The sequence below is a fragment of the Vulpes lagopus genome, chromosome 4 (assembly GCF_018345385.1).
Source record: "Vulpes lagopus strain Blue_001 chromosome 4, ASM1834538v1, whole genome shotgun sequence".
NCBI lineage: Eukaryota > Metazoa > Chordata > Mammalia > Carnivora > Canidae > Vulpes > Vulpes lagopus.
In genome coordinates, this window is record NC_054827.1 from 114,999,344 (window position 1) to 115,026,635 (window position 27,292).

At 39.3% G+C, this 27,292-nt stretch overlaps 1 protein-coding gene across 1 annotated transcript in view; it reads right to left on the reverse strand.

Annotated features, from left to right (window-relative positions):
• Positions 1 to 27,292, reverse strand: part of BTBD1 (BTB domain containing 1) — a 41,093-nt gene that overhangs the window by 9,445 nt on the left and 4,356 nt on the right. Inside the window, exons 2-5 of the mRNA XM_041752672.1 lie at positions 20,634 to 20,790; positions 14,330 to 14,435; positions 7,681 to 7,878; positions 3,273 to 3,465 (exon numbers count right to left, since the gene is read on the reverse strand). Coding sequence (XP_041608606.1) covers positions 3,273 to 3,465; positions 7,681 to 7,878; positions 14,330 to 14,435; positions 20,634 to 20,790 — 654 coding nt within the window. The remainder of the gene's footprint in view (positions 1 to 3,272; positions 3,466 to 7,680; positions 7,879 to 14,329; positions 14,436 to 20,633; positions 20,791 to 27,292) is intronic.

Here is a 27,292-nt window from a genome sequence, read left to right on the forward strand (position 1 = left end):
AAAGGCAGACATTCAACCACTGAGTCACCCAGGTGTTCCTATGACTGAATTCTGATGACACATGGGAACATCACTGGTCTTTGCATATACATTTCATATACATTTCACAAGTGGCCACTATTCTCTTTTATTGGTTCTAACAGATTTTTATTAATCCTGAGGTTATCCAGATGAATCCGTTGTTCTCAAAAGGAATTCTATCCTCAAGAAGACCATGCTCTGTTTTCACAAAGGTTTAGGGGCACTACTGGCAGGAGCCAGGGGCACCAGATTTACTGCAATGATTAGGACAGTCTCCCAAAACAAAGGATCCAAAGCAACTTTCAAATATCCTATCAGAATTCATGTAGGTGAAAAACTACAAGAGTTCAACCTAATTCTACTTTATGTACAAACCAAAGATTTTTGTTTTTGTTGTTATAAAGCAAGATTACTTCTACAGAGGATGTATCTTATGTCTCTGCACAGAAAGGAATCGGGGGATTAGATCCAACTCTGTTCTCTGCAGAGCAGGGGGTTCTTCAAATCTCAAACATCACACACTGTTTCAGCATAAACCAAAGATTTTTTATGGCAATTTTAATATTCACTGACCTTTACAAGAGGTGATTACCATATAAATAGAGAAAGTATCTTATAGTGAATTCTTGTTATTTGTAGCAATTATATTCTATAAAGTTGCCACAAATACTAAACCATTGCTCCTAGGGGGGGAACATGTGTGTATTATCTCTCTCTCTCTCTCTCTCTCTCACACACACACACACACACACACACACACACAACCTCACATAGATTATAATCTTAAATCCTAAAAACAACTCTATCCTAGTAAATTCCATTATCTTTATTTTACAAAAGAGAAAACAAAAGTTCAGAAGTGTTAAGTGACTTTGCCTGAGGCCCCCCACCAAAGGTGGAGAGTTAGGATTCACATTGACCAAATGACCCCAGGGCCAGTGTCCTGCCCTATACTGCATGGCCCTCAACTGTCCCCATTTCTACAGGAAAGCTGAAATAAGGCAGAGAGTATCTTCTTGTGTGATCTCAAGTAGAAAAATACTTCCCAGGCAACTAAAATCTTTCCTATGACTTAAGAAAGCCCTGCAAGTATCGATTTTGAGAGTACAAATAAATTTTAGTGAATAGGCGAGTCGCAAATCTGGAAAATAATATAACTGACTGTACTTTGTTTTATTTGAAACCTTTAAAAAAATGACACGATTGGCAGCACCAATGCTCCTGGTTTTTGACACATTAATATGATACACCTGTCCCCTGCCACAATGGCTGTCTCAGCATGCTGGTGTGTACACAGACTATCTTCTAGTGTGGTCCTGCCCAAGTGCCTACATTTGAAGTATGTATTTTATTTTATCTCAGTAACATTGCTTCATTACATTACAACTAGGTCATTATGTTGATTAAAAATAATGTGTGAAGTATATGATCTATGAATTTCATCAGGTAAAGAGGGAATACAAAATATTTTATTATAAAAAAGAGAAAACTCGTACTAATGTAGATAATGTTATCTGCAAATAAAAAAAAAAAATGAAAGACGTCTTCCTTTCCAGTATTCAAGGCTCGAATTTCCTTATCTTTTATGACAAACATAAATAAATCACATCACCCAGAATCATAAGAATACTCCTGAAACACAGCAAGGATGGCCAGCCTCATTATTTGAGGTTTTGATAGTCTATCACGTGAAAGAATTTTTCTAGACCCCATCTATTAACAGTTACATCTGGAATGAAAGTGAAATTTTATCAAGTCTTCCTGACAACTATTGAACCAATCAAATTCCTTTTCTTCTTTGATCTGCTACTGTGATAAATAGATATTAATACATTTCCTAAAACTGAGTCATTTTTTTCAATCTTCAAATAAACCCAGTTTGCTCACATGTACTATTTTTCTGAGATACTGCTAGATTCAAGACACTGATATCTTATGTCGAAGTTCTTCTGGATCAAAGAGACAGACCTAGAAAAGTTTTGGTCTCATCAGACTGCTGTATAAGGGTTATGCTTCTTTCAATAATTAACCAAAAGTATTTTCTTCTTTTAATGCTCAAGGAAATGACTTGTTCCTTGAAGGTTTGATAAAACTCACCTGTAAAAACCACCTTGTGAAGGGACAGTTCTTTGATAACTTTTAATTCCTTCCATTGGTAATTGGTCTATTCAGGCTTTCTTCTTCAGTCAATTTTGATAATTTATATTTGCCTATAAAATGATCCATTCCATCAAGATGTTCAATTTATTAGCACAGGGTAAGCTCAGAATTAAAAAAAAATTGCCTTAGTGAATGATTTATTCCAATTATTATTTCTAAATGTATGTTTTTTTCCTTTACTATCTTTGAGGTTTATTTTGTTGATTATTTTAAGGAAACAGCTTATGCGTTTCTTAATTCTACTGTTTTAAATTCATTAATTTCTACATTTATCTAATTTTTCTTCTAATTTCTATTGTTCTTTCGCTATTCATTTTCCAGCTTTTGAGTTCAAAGCTTAAATCATTTATTTCTACTCTATTAAAACTAGATCATTATTACTGTTCTTTTGTGTGACACTTTGGCCTCATCTCATAAATTTACATATAAAACATTCTCATTGTGACTGATTATCAAATAGTCCACAAATGCATTTATTTCCATTTTCACCCAGTCATTTATAAGTCCTCCCCCTCAGAATTGTTTTTTTAACAAACTTGTTTTATTAAGTTCCTAGTTTGATACTAAAGTGCCATTAAGTAAAAATCCAAAAGGTATATTTTATGAAAACTGGTACTTATTTTATTTTGGCATTTAACCTAAAGAAAACACAGTAGAGCAAAGATAAATTGCTCAACAGGATTATATCCATGCATCTTTCAAAATTCTGGATTTTTTCTTTTAGCCATTTCAGCTTTCGTAGCATACATGGAGCTATATCCCCTGTGCAGTATCCCATGCAAAGAAAAAGTTCAAGTTAAACGCTATAATAGCAAGTGTTTGACTGACTTAAGGTGCAGAGCCCACTGGCCAGCGGCGGCAGTCCAAACAGAACCCAGGTCGTAGGAAACCACCCCCCCAGCCCTTCTACCTTCACTGTTTTCTGAGAGGTCCTCTCACTCATGGTCCAGTGAGGAGATGGCTGTACCTCCCTGACTCTTGACTGTTGTAGTAACTCAGAGATGTATTAAACAAAGTTGAAACTAAAATGTGGTCAAAGATCTTCTGCAACATACAGAGAAGGGAGCCCGCACTTGTGGTGAAGAAGCTACCTGATGCGGTCGCTTGTGCCACTGTAACCCCAGCGGCTCTCCACCTGCTGGAACCTGTTGATGCAGCACTCTTTCCCCCGCAGACAGCATCGGGGCCGATCGATATATTCAACTCGTGGTTTAGGGTTGACAGTAAAATGAAGAAAGAGATTTACCACCTCACGATCAGACAAAATTCCAGACTGAGCGGGACCTGCAGAAATAAAAATATAACCTAGGAAAAGCACCTTGATTTCAATACCACATTTGGTAATACTCCACATAATCATGTGAATTCAAATCCAGAAAATGTAAAGTAACAATGAGGCAGAAAAATTTCAGTATGTATTTAATTTTAAAGATTTCTAAATCCATTTGAGGTTAATCTAACAGAACGTAAGTGTTAATAGTGCTCTCTCTCAAATCAATCAATCTTTAAAAAACAACCACAAACAAACAAAATCCTCAACAAAGAAAACTTCAGATAATCTCGCTGGTTAATTTTCCTAAACATTTCAGGAAAAAACAACACCAATCTTAAACTCTTGAACGCTAAAAAAAGAAACATTAACTTTTGTATGAGACCAGCATAAACTTGGTAATCAAAATCTCACAATTTCATTACAAGAAAGGAAAAATTATAGGCTAATTTCTCTCATGTAGTAGTCATAAAAATATTTTTATAAATTCAGCAAATTGGATTTGGTTACATAGGATAATGCAAGACAACTAAGTCTGGCTTATATAAGGAATCCAAAATAGGTTTAATTTGGAAAATCAGTGTTGTTCACCGTATTAGGAAAACAAAGCAGAGAGTATCTCTCTACTTGCTAGATGGGATGCTGCCCAATTCATGCACTCCTTAATAAAATCAGCCCAATTCATGCACTCCTTAATAAAATCAATTACGTATTTTAAAAAAGAAAATAAAGGGGAAAATTACTGCATCACTATCTGAAAATAAGAGAAGTAATTGATAAAGTTAATGATAAAACTCTCAGCAGACTAGTAATAGAAGGAAGCATCCTTAATCTAATAAAAGATATCTACAAAATATTCACAGCAAACATACTCTGTGAGGAAATACTTAGAGCTTTCTGTTTCTGTGTAAGACTGGAATGAAACAAAGATGTTCACTATCAGTACTTCTATTCACCAATATGTCAGAGGTCCTAGACCATATAATAAGGCAAGAAAAAGAAATAAAATGTCTAAAGATTAGAAAGGCAGTGCAATTATTATTGTTTGCAGATGGCATGATTGTACATGTGTACTATGTACAGTGATCTACAAATAAATTATTAGAATTAGTGAATTTAGCAAGGTCACTAGATACAAAGTCAATATAGGAAAATCAACTGTATTTTTATCCACCACCAGTTCCAACACAGACATTTAAAAAAACAATAATGGGGTGCCTGGATGGCTCAGCCAGTTAAATGTCTGCCTTTTGCTTAGGTCATGATCCCAGGGTCCTGGGATGGAGCCCCACATCAGGCTCCCTGCTCAGTGGGGAGTCTGCTTCTCCCTCTCCCCCTGCTTGTGTTCTCTCTCTTTCTCTCTCTCAAATAAATAAAATCTTTTAAAAAACAAAGATAAAAAACCAGTAACTTACAGTAGCATTTAAAAATGAAATACCTAGGCAATAAACCTACTAAGAAGCATACAAGACTGCTACCAGAAAACTCAAAATATTACTAAGAGAAATTTTAAAGGACTTAAATAAGTGTTTCATGGTTTGGAAGACTCAATATCATGAAAATGTCAATTATCTCCTCACCAATCTATAGATTCAATGCAATCCCTATCAAAATCTCATGATTTTGGAAGGTGAAAACTGAGAAGCTGAATACAAACTTTATTTATACGAAAAATGCAAAAAGACCAAAAACAGCCTACATAATTTTGAAGAAGAACAAAGCTGGAGAATTTTTACTACCAGATACCAAGATTTAGTGTGAAATTATGCAGAATTGGTAAAAAAAAAATATATATAACATTGGAACAGAACAGACACTCCAGAAACATATTCATTCAAACAAAATGACCTGATTTACAACAAAATTTGTCCAGCAATGTACAGGGCAAGGATAGTTTTTTAATATGTAGCTATATGGGGAAAAAAATGAACCTTAACCTCTACCTCACACCATATATATGTGTGAGAAAACAGTATAGAAAACAAAAACATAGTTGGCTTATGGATCTAAACATTAAATGTAAAACAATAAAACTCCTTGAAGAGAACCTAAGACAATATCTTAATCATTTTGAGGATGTTAAGCTTCTTAAAGAGGACACAGAAAGAGACACAGAAAAAAAGGGGGGAGGGCACAGAAAGCCTTCGCCTTACTAAAGAAAAAGATTGATAAAGTAACTTCATTAAAATTAAGATTTTCTATTTATCAAAAGCCAAGATATAGAAGCAACCCAAGTGTCCATCAATACACAAAAAGATAAAGAAAATGTGGTACACATTACAATGGAATATTATTCATAAAAAAGAATGAGATCTTGCCATTTGCAACAACATGGATAGAGCTAGAGGATATTATGTTAAAGTGAAATAAGTCAAACAGAGAAAGACATATACCATATGGTTTCATATATATGTGGAAACTAAAAAACTAATGAACAAACAAACAAAATAAATAAGCTCTTAAATACAGAGAACAAACTGTTGCCAGAGGGGAAGTCGTTGAGGGGGATGAGCAAAGTAGGTAGAGGGGATTAAGAAGTACAAACTTTCAGTTATAAAATAAGTCATGGAGATGAGAAGAACAGCATAGAGAATATAGCCAATAATATTATAACAACATTAATTGGTGATATATGGTGACTATACTTATCATGCTGAGTACTGGGTAATTTACAGAATAGTTGAAACACTATGTCATACACCTCAAACTGGTATAGCGCTGTGTATCTACTATACTTCCATAATAATTTTTTAAAAAGAAAAATTATCTCATGAATGAGGATATCCAGTTATTGGCACAATCAACATCATTAATTGTCAGAAACACAAAAAATTAAAACCACAATAAAGTATGTCCTCATCCTACTATATGACTAAAACTACAAAAACTGACAATACCAAGTTTTGCAGAGGATGTGGGGCAACTAGAATGTACTCTTAACTCTCTTAACTTGGCAGTTGAGCATGAACTGATATAATCACTTTGGGTAACTATCTGGTAAGATCTAATGTTGACTACATGCACACTCTATCACATAACGATTCCACTTGTATAATACTCAACAGAAATGTTTACATATGCACCCTAAGTGACATGTACAAGAATGTTCTTAATGGCCCCCAAACAGAAACAATCCAGATGTTCAGCAAGAGTTAAATGCATAAATGAATCACGGCACATTCATACAACAGATTATACAACAATGAAAAAGAATGAGCTACTGTCACACACAACCACTGGGATGAATCTAAGACATGTTAAGAGAAAAAAGCCATACACAAAAGAACACATACTGTACATATAATTTCCTTTATATACGTTCAAAAACAGAAGACATGAACATTTCTCCAAAAATGACATCCAGATGGCCAACAGACACATGAAAAGATGCTCAACATCACTCACATCTGTCAAAATGGCTAAAAGATTTTTAAAGATTTTATTTATTTATTCATGAGACACACACAGAGAGAGAGGCAGAGACACAGGCAGAGGGAGAAGCAGGCTCCATGCAGGGAGCTCGATGTGGGACTCTATCCTGGGACTCCAGGATCACACCCTGGACTGAAGGCAGGCACTCAATCGCTGAACCACCCAGATGTCCCAAAATGCATGATTTTTGTATAGTTATACAAACTATTCAAAATATACATGGTATTTTAAAAATATAACCTATGTTCACTCATATGTGTGGAAATTAAAAAAACAAAATAAAAACAAATGAATAAACAAACAAAAGGTAGGATCAGACCCACAAACACAGAAACTGGTGGTTGCCAGAGGGGAGGATGGGCAAAATGGGTGAAGGGGTGTGGGAGGTCCAGACTTCCAGGGATGAGTTAATTCACAGGAATAAAAGGCACAGCACAGGGAATATAGTCAATGATGCTGTAACAGCCTTGTATGGTGACAGGTGGTGGCTACACTGGTGGTGAGCACATAACCTTATAGAACAGAATCACCATGTTGTACACCTGAAACTAATGTAACCTGTGTGTGCCTCTACTCAAACAAACCAACAAAAAGAACCTAATACATATATCGAAATAAATATCCTATGTTATCCTGAAGGGCTACCAGGAGACATAAATGAAATTACATGCACATACCCACATTCATATATTGTGTAACTAGAACGCAATGAATACCAGCTGCTTCTCCTCCTGCACAGGGAGGCTAGCTGACTGCCTATTTGTTTTACACAGATTTTGGTCAGGTTATAGCCTTACCTGCTGCAAACTCCTCAATAGTCATCAGTGGAAACCGGATCAAGGACAGTGCTTTTCCTAGAACTTTCTGTTTGTTTCCAAAAGTCACAGGTAATTGTTGTCTTTGACATTCTGCTTCTGCCCATCGTACAACAGCTCCAAAAAGTCGACTTTCTCTAATACTAAGTGTGTCTCTTTCTAGAACTGCACAGAGTGTGTCTACAAGTAAAATACAAAAGTAAATCAAATTAGGAATATTTTGCTCTTTAACAAAAAACACAAACAAGTTTATATTAAGTTTTCAAATTTCAACAAAAAACAGGCTAGATACTTAAAACTCTATACTTAAAAATATTAAAGAATGAAAAGAATTAAATGGAAAAGTTTTATTTAAAAAAATTGCCATAAGGTTAACATTCAACTTATTCCTTATTATACATGGAAACTTAGGTATAGCATCTCCTTGTATATTCATGCCATTTATTAAGCAAACTCAAATATCCAGAGTAAGATTAATAGTAAGTCTGTCAGAGAAAGCGGCTTCAAATTAGTAATATAAATGCATAAAGTCTACAGATAACCATGCATTCATCCCCTAAATATTCCTTATTAAGTACTTTTTTAAAAATAAAGATTTTATTCATTTATTCATGAGAGACACAGAGAAAGAGACAGAGACATAGGCAGAGGAAGAAGCAGGCTTCCTGCGGGGAGTCCAATGCAGGACTCAATCCCAGGATCCCAGGATCATGACCTGAGCCAAAGACAGACACTCAGATGCCCCCTTCATTAAGCACTCTTTATGTGTCAGTCACCATTTTAGATGCTGAAGATATATCACTGAACAAAAAGTTAAAAATTCCTTGTCTTCATGGAGCTTATATTCTTTTTTTTTTTTTAAAGATTTTATTTATTTATTCATAGAGACACAGGCAGAGACACAGGCAGAGACACAGGCAGAGGGAGAAGCAGGCTCCATGCAGGGAGCCTGACATGGGACTCGATCCCAGGTCTCCAGGATCACACCCCGGGCTGCAGGCGGCGCTAAACCGCTGTGCCACCGGGTCTGCCCTGGAGCTTATATTCTAATGGGGGGAAAACATTAAACATAAATAAATTTAGTATGTTAGAAAATAAGTATAGAACAAATAGCAGGGTAAGGAGAGTCATAAATGCAGTTTTGGTGGCTCATCTGAGAGCTAAGACTTGTTTGGGGCGGGGGTGGGGGGGCCATCAGCCAAACAGAGGCCTCGCGAGAGGCAGTGCTCCAGGACCGACCATGTGAAGGCCCTCACACAAAAGTGTGCCTGGCAACTCTGAGGACCAGCCAGTGTGGCTACAGTGCGATGTGCAAGAGGGAGGCCAGTATGGCCAGAGTACAGTGAGCAAGAGGGAAAAGTGGTAGGTGATGAGGCCAGAAATGGTTGGGGAAACGGTATATAATCCTATAGTACCCTATAGATCATTTGCCTTCTACTCTGAGTGGAAAAGGGAACAAACCTGTGGAAGATGTGGGGCTGTGACATTTTATGTTTTTAAAACGATCACACTGGCAGCTGTGTTGAGAAGAGATCCTACTGGAGGTAAGAGTAGAGAGGAGACTGGTTAGCAGGCTCCTGCTCTGATCCAAGTCAGAGGTGAAGATGGCTGGGACCAGAAGGATGAAGTGATAAACACTCAGCTTCAGGATACGCTCTAAAGGATGACTCACTCTGATGTCCTCAGAGACTGAATATAGAGGGTGACGGGGGCAGAAGGGGGGTGTTGTGGGTCAAGGGTAATTCCTGGGCTTCTAGTCTAAGCAATGGATGGATGACAGTGGTGTCAACTAAGATAGGAAAGCCTACGGAGGAGGTTCTGGGGGATGGTGAGAGGTGAGATCTGGAGTTAAATTTGGGACATCTTAAGTTTGAACTCTCTGACATCCAAGTATAAATGTCATGCCCGAAACTCAGGCCCTCACTCAGAGTCCTTCTTTTACCAGAAGGCAAAATTAAAAATCAGCTCAGCTTCTATAGTAGACCAGAACCAGAAGACCAGAGAAGTGGCCTTATAGGCCAACAGACCAGAATAAAAAGACAGGCTGCAACCAAACAGGAGCAGAGAAGAGAGGAAATCTGTGAAAAGTAGATGGAGATGCCTGAAAAGCACTATAGTCAAGAGTCTTTTACACAAAGAGGAAGATTAAAAAATAAACACACAGGGGTGCCTGGGTGGCTCAGTCAGTTGAGTTCCGACCCTTGGTTTCAGCTCGGGTCATGATCTCAGGTTCAAGGGATCCAGCACTGAGTCAGGCTCTGTGCTCAAGAAGGAGTTGGCCTGAGGAATCCCCCCACCCCCGTCTCCCTCTACCCCTCCTCTCTCCTCTTGCCTCCCACCTCCATCCAAAATAAATCAATCTTTAAAAACAAAACAAAAAACCATTCAAAAAAAACCACTTTAGAGGCCTGAGGGCTTCACTATACCATAACTGACAGTCATAATAATGAGCACTAATAATTCTAAGATTCAAATAAAAATAAGGATGCCATACTTATATACAGCAGAAATCAATAAAGACATTAAATATACTTAAATTACCCAGTATTACACGTCTAAGAAAATTTTATTTATTTACTTAAGATTTTATTTATTCATTAGAGATAGACAGAGACAGAGACCCAGGCAGAGATAGAAGCAGACTCCCTGGAGACAGCCCAATGCAAGACTCAATCCCAGAATCCCAGGATCATGACCTGAGTCAAAGGCAGACAGTCAACCACTGAGACACCTAGGTGCCCCTAAGAAAATTTTATTTAAAAAAATGTGTATTCCATAATGGTCTATACATTCATACTACAACCAAATATTTGGACAATATCAAACCACAGCTATCATTCCAGCAAAGATATCTCAGTCCTCAGAACACAGTAGAGGCTCAACAATATGTTAAAAATGAATGTTATACGTAATTTTTTAAATCACTTTTTTCCTTCTCTTGTAGCTGAGCAAATGAATATAAACTAAGGCTCCAAAAACTTTTTCACAGGAAAATGAATGTAAACCAATATGCCTTAATACTTGTAGGATTACGACTATCCACTGACCAAAATTAATCATTCAATGGAAAAACAGACAACCTTGGATCTACACATCTCTATTCTATATGCTAATAAACTTTGGTAAAGATAAACACAAACTTAAAATATCAGCAGGGGATATAAAAAGCATATTATACTACCTTTGGCATAATGTAAATTCGTTTTCCTATCATCATGACATATTATCTTCTTCCTTTAGCAAAAAAGCTCTGAGAGAGAAACTGTGTATTTCTGCTTGGAAAAATAGTAAGCACATCCCTCCAGAACATATATTCAAATCCCAGAGGAGAAAAAAACTTTCCCAAAATCTAAAACTATAAATCTGTAAGGGCTCCTGAAGCCTGGCCCAGCTTTCTCTCAACTCTTGGACTTCTCTTTCAACCCCAATTTTTTTTGTTAAGATTTTACTTATTTATCCATGAGAGACAGAGAGAGAGAGGCAGAGACACAGAGGAGAAGCAGGCTCCCTGCAGGGAGCCCAACGTCGGACTCGATTCCGGGACTCCAGGATCATGCCCTGGGCCGAAGGCAGGCGCCAAACCGCCCAGCCACCCAGGGATCCCCCTCAACCCCAATTTTTAACAAGCACATAAAAAAATATTTTTATTTATCTGTGCCATAAGAGGCACAGAGACACAGATATATGGAGGGAGAAGCAGGCTCCTTACAGGAAACCTGATGCAGAACTCAATCCCTGGACCCAGGATCATGCCCTGAACTGAAGGCAGACGCTCAACCGCTGAGACACCCAAGCATCCCAACAAGCGCATTTGAGGCACTAGACTGTGATGTGGAAAACACACATAGGTCTCCTATTGGCAGCTGAGAGCCCAATAAAGATCATAAAAACCTCTAAGATTATGTTTTGTGAAGATTTTAACATAAGTAACTGTGAGTCAAATCAACAAATATTTGGAGAGCACTGACCCTGTACTAGGCACCTACCTCAAGAATCCTAGGTTCCAAAGGCACCATGCCTGACCTGGGGGCCATTTACAAAACAGTTTCCGGGAGAAAGTCATCTACCTACAAGCAGTATTTCAAACACAAACTGAAGCACAAATGGAGTACCTGGTAACCCCTTAAGGGGGAGAAAATTAGGATTAAGTACTGTTTCCTTAGCAATGTGGGCAGTGCTTGGGCTCTCAAACATCAAGTCAATGGCCTGTTATGTACACTGGGGAGGAATCCAGCCCCTGCCCTTCAGGATCATTAATGCAGAACGAGTATAAATCCTTTCCCATATACTGTGCAACAGACAGGCACACTATGAGATGTTATGACAGAAAATGCTAAACATCAAGGAAGAGGGTGCGACGTCAGTTCTTAAGAAAGGAGTCACTGCAGAAGTATAATTTGAGCCAAGATGTTAAGACTGAATGAGAACTAGCCAAGGTGGAAAGGAAAGGCAACATTCTAGACACAGTCCAGTTGGTCAGCAAATATTAAGTGAACAGGTACTAGGTTCTATTGTCTTCAGTGCTAGAGATACAGTGGTAAACAAGACAAAGTCCTGCCTTCAAAGAATTTACAATCAGGAGTGCCTGGCTGGCTCCGTTAGTAATCACAGGACTCTGGATCTTGGGGTTGTAGTTCAAGCCCCATGATGGGTGTAGAGATTACTGAGAAATAAAGTCTTAAAAAAATTTTATAGTCTAGGTGGGGGAGGTAGACAATCATCATAAACACACATAAACAAACACCTATTTAAGAATTTCAAATAGCGGGGATCCCTGGGTGGCGCAGCGGTTTGTTTGGCGCCTGCCTTTGGCCCAGGGCGCAATCCTGGAGACCCAGGATCGAGTCCCACGTCGGGCTCCCGGTGCATGGAGCCTGCTTCTTCCTCTGCCTGTGTCTCTGCCTCTCTCTCTCTCTCTATGTGTGACTATCATAAATTAAAAAAAAAAAAAAAAAAGAATTTCAAATAGTGAAAGGTATTATGAGGAAATCAGAGTAACAGCACAGGGATGTTTAGGGGAACGTGGTATCTACTTTTATGGTATCTACTTTTAAGGTCCGAGATGGCCTGTCTCAGGTCTCATTTAACTTGGTATCAGAATAATTAAGAGGAGGAAGACACATGCAGATTCAGGGGAACAGTAAACACAAAGGCTTAAAGATAAATAACCCTGGCCAGTGTGTGTGAAGAGCAGGGATTGATGAGGAGGAGGGCAGGGGACTAGGTCAGGTGTAGACAGAGGACGCAGTGAGTGCTGCTTTTCTTCCTCATGACCATCCTCTGAAGGTACTCCTCTGAAGGTACATGGGATCATGTGACTGAATTCAAGACAGTAAAGAGGGGATCCCTGGGTGGCGCAACGGTTTGGCGCCTGCCTTTGGCCCAGGGCGCAGTCCTGGAGACCCAGGATCGAATCCCACATAGGGCTCCCGGTGCATGAAGCCTGCTTCTCCCTCTGCCTGTGTCTCTGCCTCTCTCTCTCTCTCTCTCTCTCTGTGACTATCATAAATAAAAATTTTTAAAAAATTAAAAAAAAAACAAGACAGTAAAGAGCGAAAAGCGGGTGCCACTTCAAGGCCAAAGCTCTCAAAATGGGGATGTTTTCCCTGCCATACTCTTTCCTGTCTGCCAGCAAGACAGATGATAAGAAACAATCATAGATATCTAATATACATTTTGTGTTCATCATGACGAAGAGATACTTAAGGTCACAGACCTAGGTCAGCTCTCCCTACTCTCCTCCAATAATAAAAGTCAGACTCCTCAGCCTGTCCTCAGCCGGTCCTGTGCAGCCAGGCTTTAACCTGCGCACACCCCCACCTCTTACACCCACTTCTTCCTGGGATCCACCTGCTTCTCATGCCCTCCCCTCTTCGTTATCCAAATACTACCCATTCTTTACGGCCCAGATCAGAATCTCCCTTGTCAAGACTTTCTTTTTTTTTTTTTTTAAGACTTTATTTATTCATGAGAGAGACACACACACACACACACACAGAGAGAGAGAGAGAGAGAGAGAGAGGCAGAGACACAGGCAGAGGGAGAAGCAGGCTTCATGCAGGAAGCGTGATGTGGGACTCGATCCCGGGTCTCCAGGATCACGCCCTGGGCCGAAGGCGGCGCTAAACCGCTGAGCCACCCGGGCTGCCCTATCAAGACTTTCTTAATGCTACTCAATCTGAGGTAATATTTCCATGTTTTGGATTTGCATAGTAATTATTTTCTATATATTTAGCTCAAAAAAAGCAAAATCACATTTTGCTGTATGCTATCCAGAATTTTCTATTAGTGTCTTAACACTTAACTTTCAATATGTGTTCCTTGATTCTCTAATAAGATCATAGTTTCCTTAAAAAAATCACATCTTACTCTCTGTATTTCTTAAAAGACCCCCCTATCCATGCACATGGTATATAATCAATGAATTTGATTTGACATTTTTTAAAAGGTGATAAAGTAGTTATGACTTTTAGGAATATGTCACCAAAATAAAGAAAGCAAAACTCTTAGAGATAGACTTACCAAATTTGGAAAAGCCACCACTTTATAATAACAGCCTGTCCAGCAGAAAGGCTAACTAGTAAGGCATTATTGCACTTAGGTGCCATGACCTGAACACTGGTGGACTTACCTATATCAATGTCGGTAAAGCCCTCTGCGCTTATTGCATCCATCGTGCTTTTGTCTATTGTGTCTAGACAAAGACTAGCAAGCTGAGGTTCATCAAACAATCGAGCCTAAACATACAAAAAGACAGTTATTTTACTTTCATAGTTACTTTACTTTCAGACTATACATATTCAAAGTTAATACTGTAAAGAGTTATAATTACTAATCATGTAAAAACACCTACTTAACCATTTTAATGTGTATATATTCTCCATTCCACATCAGAAATGAAAAGGTAAAAGCACAGATGTCCTGCTAACAATAAATTCACATTACCACTGATAACTTTGTTATTTTTCTTACCATATGCTCATACACACACACACACACACACACACACACAGCCTGGTTTCTTATACATTATTTTGATCCTTAACAAACACTCTAGGTTAGATAAGGCAGACATTATTATCCCATTTTCCAGAAAGGTGTGCTGACTTGACTAATATGATCTAACTAGTTGTGTTGTGAAGCCATTACTTAAATGCAAGTTTTAGGATATTTTCACTAAACGATTATCAATTGTCAAACATACCAGTACAAACATTAGATTTTTTTTTTTCCATTTTCTGTCTTGACTAGGGGGAGAGAATGATGTACAAGAATTTTAGAGTACGAAAGTTCTGGGTACCTAAGTAAAAACTAGGCCCAGCAACAGAAAAGCAAATAGTCACAGGACAGAATATTCTACAATGAGAGTGATCTACAACCATACACAATAATATGAATGAATCTCACAAACATGATAAGCAAAAACCATAGTAGAAATTGAGCAAAAATATACCGTAGGATTGGCAATAAAGCTACTCTAGGCTTTAGAAGTCAGAAGTCAAGCTTATAATATGTGATTAATCAGGATGCATACTATAGTTTTTTTAAAAAAAAAAAGTTTAGGGGCAGCTGGGTGGCTCAGTTAAGTGTCTGACTCTTGATTCTGGCATAAGGCATGTTATCAGGGTTGTGAGACTGAGTCCCACAGTGCACTCCATGCTGGGCATGGAGCCTGCTTAAGATTCTCTCTCACCCTATCCCACTGCCCAATCAGTGAACCAGTGCCCTGGTTCACTCATTCTTCAAAATAAACAAAAACAAGTTTAGGGATCCCTGGGTGGCGCAGCGGTTTGGCGCCTGCCTTTGGCCCAGGGCGCGATCCTGGAGACCCGGGATCGAATCCCACATCAGGCTCCCGGTGCATGGAGCCTGCTTCTCCCCCTGCCTGTGTCTCTGCCTCTCTCTCTCTCTCTCTGTGACTATCATAAAAAAAAAAAAAAAAAAAAAAAACAAGTTTAAACCCAGGCATGGAGGAAAGGGGCAGAGAACCCAACTTCAAATAAGATTTAAAAAACCATAACACTGGGGGTGCCTGGGTGGCTTAGTCAGTTGAGTGTCTGCCTTCAGCTCAAGTCACGATCCCAGTGTTTTGGGATGGTGCCCTTTTTCAGGCTCTTTGCTCAGCAGGGAGGTCTGCTTCTCCCTCTCCCTCTGCTGTTCCCCCTGCTTGTGCTCTCCATCAAATAAGTAAATAAAACCTTGTTTTATAAATAAATACATAAATAAATAAATAAATACCCGTAACACACTGAAAAAACATGCAATGATAGGTATGCCAATGACCAAGCTTTCACACTGGCCTAGGATCAGGTCTATTTCCATTTAATAGTATGGACAAAGACAAAATGCACAGAAGTATTCACACTACGTCATACAGAAACCTGCTGAGAATACTACCAATTAATTAACCATTACTTGGCCTGGCTAATGACTCTTCATTTACTTGTGAAGTAAAATGCATTTGCAAGGGATTCAGTAACTCAGATGCTACTGAACAAATAATAAATGTCCCTAAACTACACAGTTATCTTGTGTATTATGGGGGAGAGATGAGATGTTAATAAACACACTAGATTAAATTTAAAACAGATATAGGGGCACCTGGGTGACTCAGTCAGTTAAATATCTGACTTGACTTTGGCTCAGGTCATGATCTCAAGATGGTGAGATCATGCCCCACATCAAGCTCCACACTCAGTGGGAAGTCTGCCTGAGATTCATCTTCCTCTACCACCACCCTCCTGCTTGCTCTGTCCCTCTAAAATAAATAAATAAAATCTTTATAAAAAAAATAAAATAGGGATGCCTGGCTAGCTCAGTTGGTGAAGTGTCTGCCTTCAGCTCAGGTCATGGGTTCTGGGATTGAGTCCTATATCAGGTTCCCTGCTCTACTGAGAGTCTGCTTCTCCCTCTTCCCTCCCCTCCCCACTCATGTTCTCTCTCTAGCTAACTCTGCTCTCTCTCAAATAAATAATCTTTTAAATAATAAATAAAAAATATATATTATACATGATATATACTTGCATATATAAAATATGTATTTTAAGTCAGTATTTCTTAAAATTATGGAACACTCAAGTATGTTTGAAAATGCTCTTCTTAGATTATACATTGGGCTTATATTAATTTGTTTAGTCAAATTTTTCCACAAAAAAATATATCACCTGTATTTAGTAGGCTAAAATTAACTCTATTCTTTGTAATTTTAAATTTTTTTAAATTGAGAAATAATTTCAAAAAAAACAATTTCAAATTTACAGAAAAGCTGCAAGTGAAAAGAACACCCATATCTCTTTTACCCAGATTTACCCACCTAAATATTATTTAACATTTTGCCTCTATTTTATCATGTGCACTCTCTCTATATACATACATATAGGCACACACACACGTTTTTTATATATATATTTATGAAAGGGATAATGACATGTAAGAAAATAGGTAACGTATAGTGTCTGTGTATTTGAAGTAAACTATTCAGTAATATATTACACACATCGTTGTCCTTACTCTTAAATACCTCAGTATGTATTTCCTAAGAATCAGAATATTCTTATAACCCACAGTAATTAACTTTATTAAATAACCATATAATATTTTTATCTAATCTACTATATTTCAATTTTGCCAACTGACCCAACGTTGTTTGAGGCAGAAATAGGGATGCCTGGGTGGCTAAGTGGTTGAGCATCTACTTTCAGCTCAGGGAGTGATCCCTGAGACCCGGGATCAAGTCCTACATCACGCTTCCCACGGGGAGTCTGCTTCTCCCTCTGCCTATGTCTCTGCCTCTCTGTGTCTCTCATGAATAAATAAAAATTAAAAAATCTTTAAAAAGAGTGAGGGCAGCCCAGGTGGCTCAGTGGGTTGGTGCTGCCTTCAGCCCAGGGCCTGATCCTGGAGACCCGGGATCAAGTCCCACATCAGGGCTCCCTGCATGGAGCCTGCTTCTCCCTCTGCCTGTGCCTCTGCCTCTCTCTCTCTCTCGAATAAATAAAATATTTTAAAAAATAAAAAAATAAAAAGAGCGTGAACAAACATGCACGTGCACACAAACAGGGAGGTGGGGTAAAGGGAGAGAGAGAGAAACAAACCTAAGCAGACTCTACGCTGAGAGCAGAGATGACCTGGCACTCGATTTCATGACCCTGAGATCATGAACTGAGCCAAAAACCAAGAGTCAGTCACTTAACTAACTGCACCACCCAGGCAACCCTGGACTCGGTGTCTTTTGTAACACATTTCCTTTTGGAACAGGATCCAATCTAGGATCATAGTTCATGCATTTTTAAAATATGAAAGGTACACTTTCATCAAGTGAAATTCTAATATCAGTAAGTATTTTAATGGGCCAACTCAATTATATTTTTAGTGTTCACACAAAACTGTATTTTTTCATTCCAGGAAAAACAGTTTAAAAAAAAAACAGTTTTTATAAAAATTGTTAATTATTCAGAATACAATATCTCAGGTACTCCTCCTCAGATTACACAGACAATATCAAGTTTCCTATGAAATCTATTGCTGCTACTTAGAGTAAAATAAAATACATTTTTCTCAAAATTTAGTTTGAGTCTGGCATTATCTCTGAAAAAATATCACTATGATTGTATTACTTCATAAAAAGTGTTTTTTCCCTGTATAATTCATGATGGTACAGCATACTAGCCTTTTGTTTTAGTGTGAGGCTGGCATCGGTCCTCTCAAGTAAATGAACATGTTCAGTTCAAATGACTCACTTGGCAGGAATAAGTGGTTCACATGACAATCTGTGGGCTGATTCACATGACCCCACCAATGGAAAAATGTAAAATAATACTGGGTTCCCTGACCAACAAGGCACTAAAAGGTTCCTTTTTGTTCTCATGGTGACATCTGTTAACCCTTACTACTCAAAGTGTGGTCCAGAAGCACTGGCATCATCTGAAAGCCCATGAGAAATGTCTTGGACCTGCTGAACTGTGTACTTTATCATAGTTTAATTTATTGGTTTCCGAATTTTTCAATAAACTTTTAAATTAAAGTAATTAAGTGATCCTCTCCACATACCTTAAAACCGTTGGACAATAAAGAATCTTTTAAATATCAATTTCCATATTAGATTTTCATCACAAATTCAAAAGAGGAAAAAATGCAGAAAGACACTGCCTAATAGTTCTAGGACCTTGGTCAAATTATTTCACGTCTCTCTACTTCTATCTCCTTATCTATAAAATGGGGACAATAAGAAAACTTTCACCCAGAACACTTATGCCTCCCAAAGTTACTACAGAAGATTAAATGAACGAATAAACACAAAGTGCTGGCACATAATCATCACTCAGTACATTCTGCTATTATCACCACCATCAGTAGCACCACACCTTAACAACAACTGGTTGAACATTGGGATCTTAGTTTTACCACTTGCTATCTAACGTTAAATAAGGTATTTCCCTAAGCTTCCATTTCCTCATCTTTAAAACAGGTATAACAGTAAATAACATCCCAGAGCTGTAATGCAGAGTAAATGCTGGTAATACATGTAAAGCGACTAGCTTAGTGTCAGGCATACTATATGCAGACATGGGGTTCTGTGATTATGTCCAAGAGGTGACATTAGCATGTTTTTCTCCCGTTACTACAAATGGCAAAAGATGGATGATGGCAAAAGATGGGGGAAAAAAACCTCAACAACACAAAGTGCCATCAGACATTCTCCGTCTGACAGAACAGACGCAGGGCGGAAAACCTGAGCTCTGGGCTCTGGCCCCGGCTAGCCTGTTGTAAGCCTTTATGCAGGTAGTTCGTCAGCCCAGGTTTTAGTTTTACCACTTGGAAAATGAAAGGGTTGAGCTAGGGGACATCTGTGACTGGTACTTTTTCTTCTCATTTCTTCTCATTTTAACTTGCTTACCTCTGTATAGACCCTATCTCCAAATAAGATCACAGTCTGACGTACTAGGAATTAGGATTTTAACACATACATTTTGGAGACACAATTCAACCCTTAACACATGGCTATAGGCTAGCTTAGAATTTTTTTTTAAGATTTTATTAATTTATTCATAGAGACACAGAGAGAGAGAGAGAGAGGCAGAGACACAGGCAGAGGGAGAAGCAGGCTCCATGCAGGGAGCCTGACGTGGGACTCGATCCTGGGACTCCAGGATCACACCCCAGGCTGCAGGCAGCGCTAAACCACTGCCCCACTGGGGCTGCCCTAGCTTAGAATTTTTAAAACAATTCGTATAAGGGCATTATAACTTTGTCTAAAAAGAAAAATAGTGATTTATTTATATCCAAAGTACAAAGCTCAGATTACAGGCATTTAATAAATGCCAAGTAATATGGTAAAGACTGCGTAATGGTTCCAGAGATGTGTTCAATTTGTAAAAATCCATCAGATTGTGTACTTACGATAATGTGTACTTCTCTATACATACACTGTATTTAGTGAAAACTTTTAAATATTAGAGAAAGAACATTCCATATAAACTTTAAATTCTCACTCCTCCAAGCTTCCAGGTTAAGTCCAAAGATAGTATATGTTACAACTCTTCTGGACTTGAAACTTCAATCTTTATTCAGACCCAACAAAAATTGAGATCGAAGATGTCTAGAAAATCTCATGCTATCATACTCTCAAATCCTACCAGGCACAACACTGGATCCTAATTCCAACTCCAATTGTACACAACTGTATAGCTCTGTGTCACAACAGCCTACTTACATAAAGCTTCACTTTTTTCACCTATATGGTAATGTATTAACTCTAATTTTCTATTCTGTTCTAAAAGCATATGAATCTAATATATTTCCCTGAATGGTACTATAAAAATAATTACACACACTTTAATGATGTACAATTCTCCAGGAAATATGTTAATACTCATATGCAGTTATATGCAATTTTTAAAACTACGATGATACACACCTTAGCTATATTTACTTACCTGAGTAAGTAACATAAAGGCATTATCTGCTCTAAGATGTTTCGTGAGAAATTCCACACAATGTGCTTCCAGGGCTGGGACTGCATATTTTTTAGCAGTGTAAAGAGTGGTCATAACGGTCTCTGGGCCAATTTGAACTTCATCAGAATATAGAAATCTGGAAAGCAAATGGGAAAGTATAGAAATAGCCATTAAAAAAAAAAAAAAAGAAATAGCCATTAATAATTTAGATAAGCAATCCATCAGAGTGAAACCTCTGAGAAATATTTTAAAAGATAATGAGCAAACTGAAAAACAACCTGAAATTGATATCAGACTTTGCAGGGCTACAGGGCATTTGCACATATATCATTTCATATTTATGCTTACTCAATCCTGAGAGATGGGTAGTGTCCCCATTTTACCGACAGAACCGAAGACCACAAGACAGACCCATCTCTCTTAAGCAAAATTTTCAGAGGTCTTTCGGCACCCAACAGCAGCTTAGGACAGCAGTGATTCACTTACTTCTCCTTCAAAGAATGTTCATTTAAACAAATCTACAGATAGCTGAAGTTTCCATTTCTAGATGTTAAAACAGTCATTTATTTGCTGATAATGGTATTCTGGGCATCTTTTAACCTTTCATTGTTATTCTCAAATTAGCATAATACCCAAAGACTAGCAAACTGGGTCTTTGGAGGAATAAAACAATTTAATAATATCTTAAATGACCCATGTGCTTTTGGGTATTTAGGTTTTGTGCTTTTTGGGTATTTCGGTCCAATTTTCCCTCAGAATACTACCCGTCCAATACTGCCTCCTCCCAGTGAGCTGCTTCTAACTGCAATCACTAGATAGATCAGTGGCATAGAACTGCAAATGAGGTATAAGATGCTTCAGGGAAAGCCTGGGCAGTTCTAGTTGAATTATCCTGGAGCTTCTGCATATCAATTTTAGGCCTTTTTTGTGGCTCTTCAGAGACCCTGTGTGTACTGCTCAGTTCTCAACTATATGCAGGAAAGCCAAGGGGGGTGAATGGCATGAAGAACATGAATCGCATTCTGCTTGGCACCTAGGTGGCTCAGTTGGTTGAGCATCCCTCTCTGATTTCAGCTCAGGTCCTGATCTCAGGGTCGTGAGATCCAGCCCTGCACTGGGCTCTGTGCTCAGAGGGGAGTCTGCTTGGGATTCTGGCTCTCTGTCTGCCCCTCCCCCTGCTAATGCACACACTCTCTAAAATAAATAAATCTTTCTAAAAATGGTGTTTTTGTGATACTAAAAACACTAATTATTATATGTATATTCCTAGGACCCAAGTCATAAAATAAGAAAACCCATTAACATCTTTCAAATCCTTTTTTACACTGAAGGGAGTGAAGAAAGAAGTTCTATTTCCTGTTGCTACCCTCTACCTTTCAACTTCCTCTTCTCTCATTCCTGTGTTCATTACCACCACACAAGAAACCCTGGCCCATTACATCCCCCAACCTGTTGCCCTAACCAGAAGCCTGTGCTCCTCGAATAACATCACCGAGCTTACAACTCTCTCTAGTGGAGAATGCTCATTCTCATTCTCTTTAGCTCAGCCTTCGATGTGAGGCTTGCTGATTTTCAGGATCACACCGTTTTATTTATTTTTTATTTATTTTTATTTTTTTTTAATTTATTTATGATAGTCACAGAGAGAGAGAGAGAGAGAGAGAGAGGCAGAGACACAGGCAGAGGGAGAAGCAGGCTCCATGCACCGGGAGCCCGATGTGGGATTCGACCCCGGGTCTCCAGAATCGCACCCTGAGCCAAAGGCAGGCGCCAAACCGCTGCACCACCCAGGGATCCCAATCACACCATTTTAAAACTTTTTTTTCCCCAAAACCTTTTAGAAACCTAAGTCAACCATCTGTATTGCCCTCACAATATTTACCCTAAAGTTATATGCCACACTTTGTGATGAGTACAGGGAATTAAAAACCAAGTAAGGCACAGTCACTTGTAGTCAGGGGGAGGGAGATGAACAAAAAGGAGAGGGAGAAAAATCAGCGTTTGTTGAGTGCATACCCTGTGAGATGCCAATCCATTTAATCTTCCCATGAGGAAGGCAGGTGCTGTTACCTGCATGAAGGTGGTGGGAAAAACACAAAGCTGACTACCATGGAACACACCATTTCTGGGCCTGGGCCTGGGCCTGGGCCTGTCTCCAGGGCTAACCTGGCAAGCCAGCCAGGTGAGGGCTGTTTTCACCTTTGTGGTCTCAGGAAAAGATAGCTCAGGTATGAGTCTGTCCCCTCACTGCCAGCTCTGTGACTTTAAACAAGCTATCATCCTTATATTCCTTTCTGAAACGACAGTAACAGTATCTCCATCATGCTCTCTTGAAGATTAGTATAAACTGAAATATATAGTGTTTGAAATAGTGCCTGACAAATACTTAGCCACAGCAAGTGTTAGCTGCTTATTTTTATATTGCTTCATTTTTTTTTCCTATTTTCCTCTATGTTTCAGATGTCTGTGCTGTCATCTTCTGGCCTTCTATTCCCACCCCACCCCCGCCCAGCAATACATGCGCACATTTCTAAGAATTCTTGTTGCTTTCTTAGTCATTCCTTTTTTCTTCTCCGCAGCACCATGTCTCAGTTTCATGGGTGCAAAAAATGTTCTCAAGTCTCCAAGATGATATTAACCAAGTTTTTAAGGTTCCTTTCTGTTCCCTGAATTATCTGTTTCCTCCAGGACCAGCTACTCTTGGTCTTTGTCTTCAAGTTCCCATTCCCCTTGTATGCTAAATGATCAATGGTTGTCTCCAGCTCGTTATTCCAGTAGCTGGTCTTGGTTTTCTTTGCCGCTGTGTAGATGGGCCTGTTTTCCAGCTAAACCATCCCTAAAATGGACAGGCTAGCTGGGAGCTCTGTGTATGTGGGAGGCTTGCTGACTGGTACCTAGGGTGAGAATAGGAAACCACCCTCTAGGTCAGGGACTCTTAATGCCATGACTCTATAGAACCTAAGCTCTCCCAGACAGTTTGTTCAGCTTATTCAAAGAGGAGCCTGTCAGGAGGAAGTCATGAGAGTTAGTCTCCAAGAGCTGGGTGAGGATGCAATCTAAAAGCAAGCTTTCAATTCTCACGTTTTAGCTCCGCCTTCTCATCTCACCCACCCTCCTACAAGCCTGGCCTAGAACCTGAGGGGCAGGGGTTTCTTCCAGGGAAGACAGCTCCCACCTCCACTATGGTTCACGGTTCATGTTCACGGAGCCCTGGATTCTGTCCCTCTCACCACCCCCCCCACCCCTGCCATCATCCCCTCCCTCCCATCATCAACACTCTCAGGGACTCTATCCCTCTTTCACACTGCTGGCTTTGTGCCCATCTCCCTTTCCCCCTTCATTCTTTTGGATTTATTCTTTTGTATTTTCTTAGTCACTTAAATTGGGAGAGAAGGGTTACTGCATGCTCAGGTCCCTTCTTGAACTAGAAACCTGTGACATCTTCATTTAAAGGGCAAAGTAGGAAGAATCTTTATATCTGCCTTCATTTTTTTTCAGGCAAAAATTACTAGAGTTATAAAATAAAGAGCAGAAATGTGGGGCCTTTATCACCATTTGCCTTTGTATGTGAGTAGACGAGAAGGCAAGCACCACAAAGTTGAAGTATGTGGTTCTACAAGCATCTGGGAGCTTTGTCAGAGAGATCTGCAAAAACGTCCTAGAGAAATTTCTTCTTAAAATACGACTAAACAATGACAAGAGAGTGGGAAGAAAATGCCAGGAACAAGAGAGAATGGGTTTTTAGATTATTATATTTGAGATACACACACACACACCCTCCCATTCAAACTGCTTTTATTAAGCTACGCTTTGGTAATATACCTTTGGTTTATATCAAGGGATTTTTTTAAAGATTTTATTTATTTATTCATGAGTGGCAGAGAAAGGCAGAGACATAGGCAGGGGGAGAAGTAGGTACCCCGCAGGGAGCCCGATACAGGACTCGATCCCAGAACCCTGGGATCATGACCTGAGCCACAGGCAAAGACTTAACTGACTGAGCCACCCAGGTGCCCCCCACATTCACTTTTAATGTGGAAATAGACTACTTAAAAATCCAGGAACCATCTTGGTTCATATTTTACTTCTATGTTTTCTTACATTCTATTAAAATTTCTATAATAAAAAATAAGCCAAAGTTTACAAAATATAACTAAAAATTAATCATATTATCATAATTCTTTTTTTTTTTTTTAAGGTTTATGCATTCATTTGAGAGAGGGGGAGAGAGAGTGCGTATGGCCTGGAGAAGCAGAGGAAGATGGAGATAGAGAACCCCAAGCAGACTCCCCACCGAGCGTGGAGCCCAAAGCACGAGCTGATCCCAAGACCCTGAGATCACACAACCTGAGCTGAAATCAAGAGGCAGGTGCTTAACCAACTGAGCCACCCAGGCACCCCAATTCTTTGCATTTTAAAATGCACATTTCAGCCTTCATTTATTACATTTAAGGACAGGAGCACAAGAGAAATTATGCCATTAAACTATTCCTATTCCCCTCACACCAAAGACTAATGGTTTTCTAAAAGATAAAATTTAGATTATAATTAAGCAAAAATTTTTAAAAACTATGGTGAAAACTTCACTTTAAATAAGAAAAGCCACAAGATCACACATAAGAACCTTTTTATCACTACTGACTCATTCATTTTACTCAAAAACATGTACTGAGCAACTATATAATACCGGGCACTGGGATGCCTGGGTGGCTCAGCGGTTGAGCATCTGCCTTCGGCTCAGGACGTGATTCCAGAGTCCCAGGATCAAGTCCCACATCAGGCTCCCTGCGTGGGCCCTGTTTCTCCCTCTGCCTGTGTCTTTGCCTCTTTCTCTCTGTGTCTCTCATGAATAAATAAATAAAATCCTTAAAAAAAACAATACTGGGCACTGTGACAGGTCTGAGAAATACAAACATGGGTAAGATAGCTCTGCCCACAGGGTTAGCAATGAAATGATTAAAATGTTACAATTATAACAGAATTATGTATCAGGCACACTATGATAACTCATCTCTGAAGATGGCCCCAGTAAATCATGCCTTCTATTGTCCATGGCCTTATAGAAACCTGCCCCATAATCAACCTGGGCTGGCCATGTGTGACTCCCTCTAACTAAAAGAACATGGCAGAAGGGACACCATCAGAAAGAGAACTGGCTAGCAAAGTATAAAATGAGTACAGCTGAGAGTAAAGGCACAGTTTGGTTGAAGCCATGCAGGAAAACAAATTATGAGGGAGAACCCTCACAAATAGTCCACAAAGGATAAGAAACACACAGAACAGGAGAGGAAGGACACTACAGCTTGGAGTCACAGCTTGTCAGTCACCCAACTGATGCACTAAGAATAGTCACTAGCAAGAATAAATGATTGTTTCCTAAGTCCCCAAATTTTGGGGCACTTTATAGCATTACTGTGGCAAAAGCTGATTGAAAATGAGTGTAATAATAAGAGTGCCTGTTCAGGATGCTTGGCTGGCTGAGTCGGTGGAGCAAGGGACTCTTGATCCCAGGATTATGAATTTGAGCCCCACTTTGGTATAGAGATGACTTAAAAATAAAATTTAAATAAATAAATAAATGAGTACCTGCTCAGAGACTGTGGGAATTTTTTTTTTTTTAAGATTTTATTTATTTATTCATGAGAGACACAGAGAGAGGCAGAGGGAGAAGCAGGCTCCATGCAGGAAGCCTGATGTGGGACTCGATCCCAGTACTCCAGCATCACACCCTGGGTTGAAGGCAGATTCCCAACCTTTGACCCACTCAGGCGTCCCTGAGACTGTGGGAATTTAAGAGCACAGAAGGTACTTAGGAACAGTAAATACCTGTTAAATGTCACATTATTTTTATTTATATGTTCATGTGTATGGATATTAGACTTTCATTTTGTGAATGTCAGATTGGAAGTAGAGTTCTAAAACTGAGTAGAGGAGCACCTGAGTGGCTCAGATGGTTGAGGGTCTGACTTCAGCGCACATCATGATCCCAGCATCCTGGATTGGAGCACCACGACCTCCACCTCCAGCCCCGTCGGGCTCCCTGCTTAGCAGGGAGTCTGCTTCTCCCTCTCCCTTGCCCGCTCCATCACTGCGCGCTCTCTCTCTCTCAAATAAATAATCTTTTTTTAAAAATAAGACAAAACTGAGTGGAAGTCTGGCAAATATAGCTAGAGAAGTATGTAAGGCCATGAGTTAATAGGAAAAAGGAAGAAGGCGGCTGAAGACAGAATCCTGAGGAATAGTTAATCATGTCCCTTCCAGCCACCACTCCATTTCTCTTCCTTTCTGCAATACATCTGCTGCAGAGATGACTGTTTACACTAGCTGTCCCCCCACCGCCCCGCCCCGCCTCACCTCCTATTCCATCCCCAATCTACTCCAATCCATTTGCCACTCTTGCCAAGGTTACCAATAGCCTCATTTCACCCAACTCTCAGCGGCATTTAACACAGCTGACAGCTCCCCCTCAGTTGAAACACTTTCTTCACCTTGACTTTCAAGATCCCAGTCTCCTTGCTTCTATTAATTGCACTGCCAGCTGTGTCTCAGTCTCATTTTATTCTGTTTCTCTTCTACATCTCCCCTTGGTGGAGGCCCCCAGGGCTCATCCTGGTGCCTCTGTTCACAATCTGCATTCC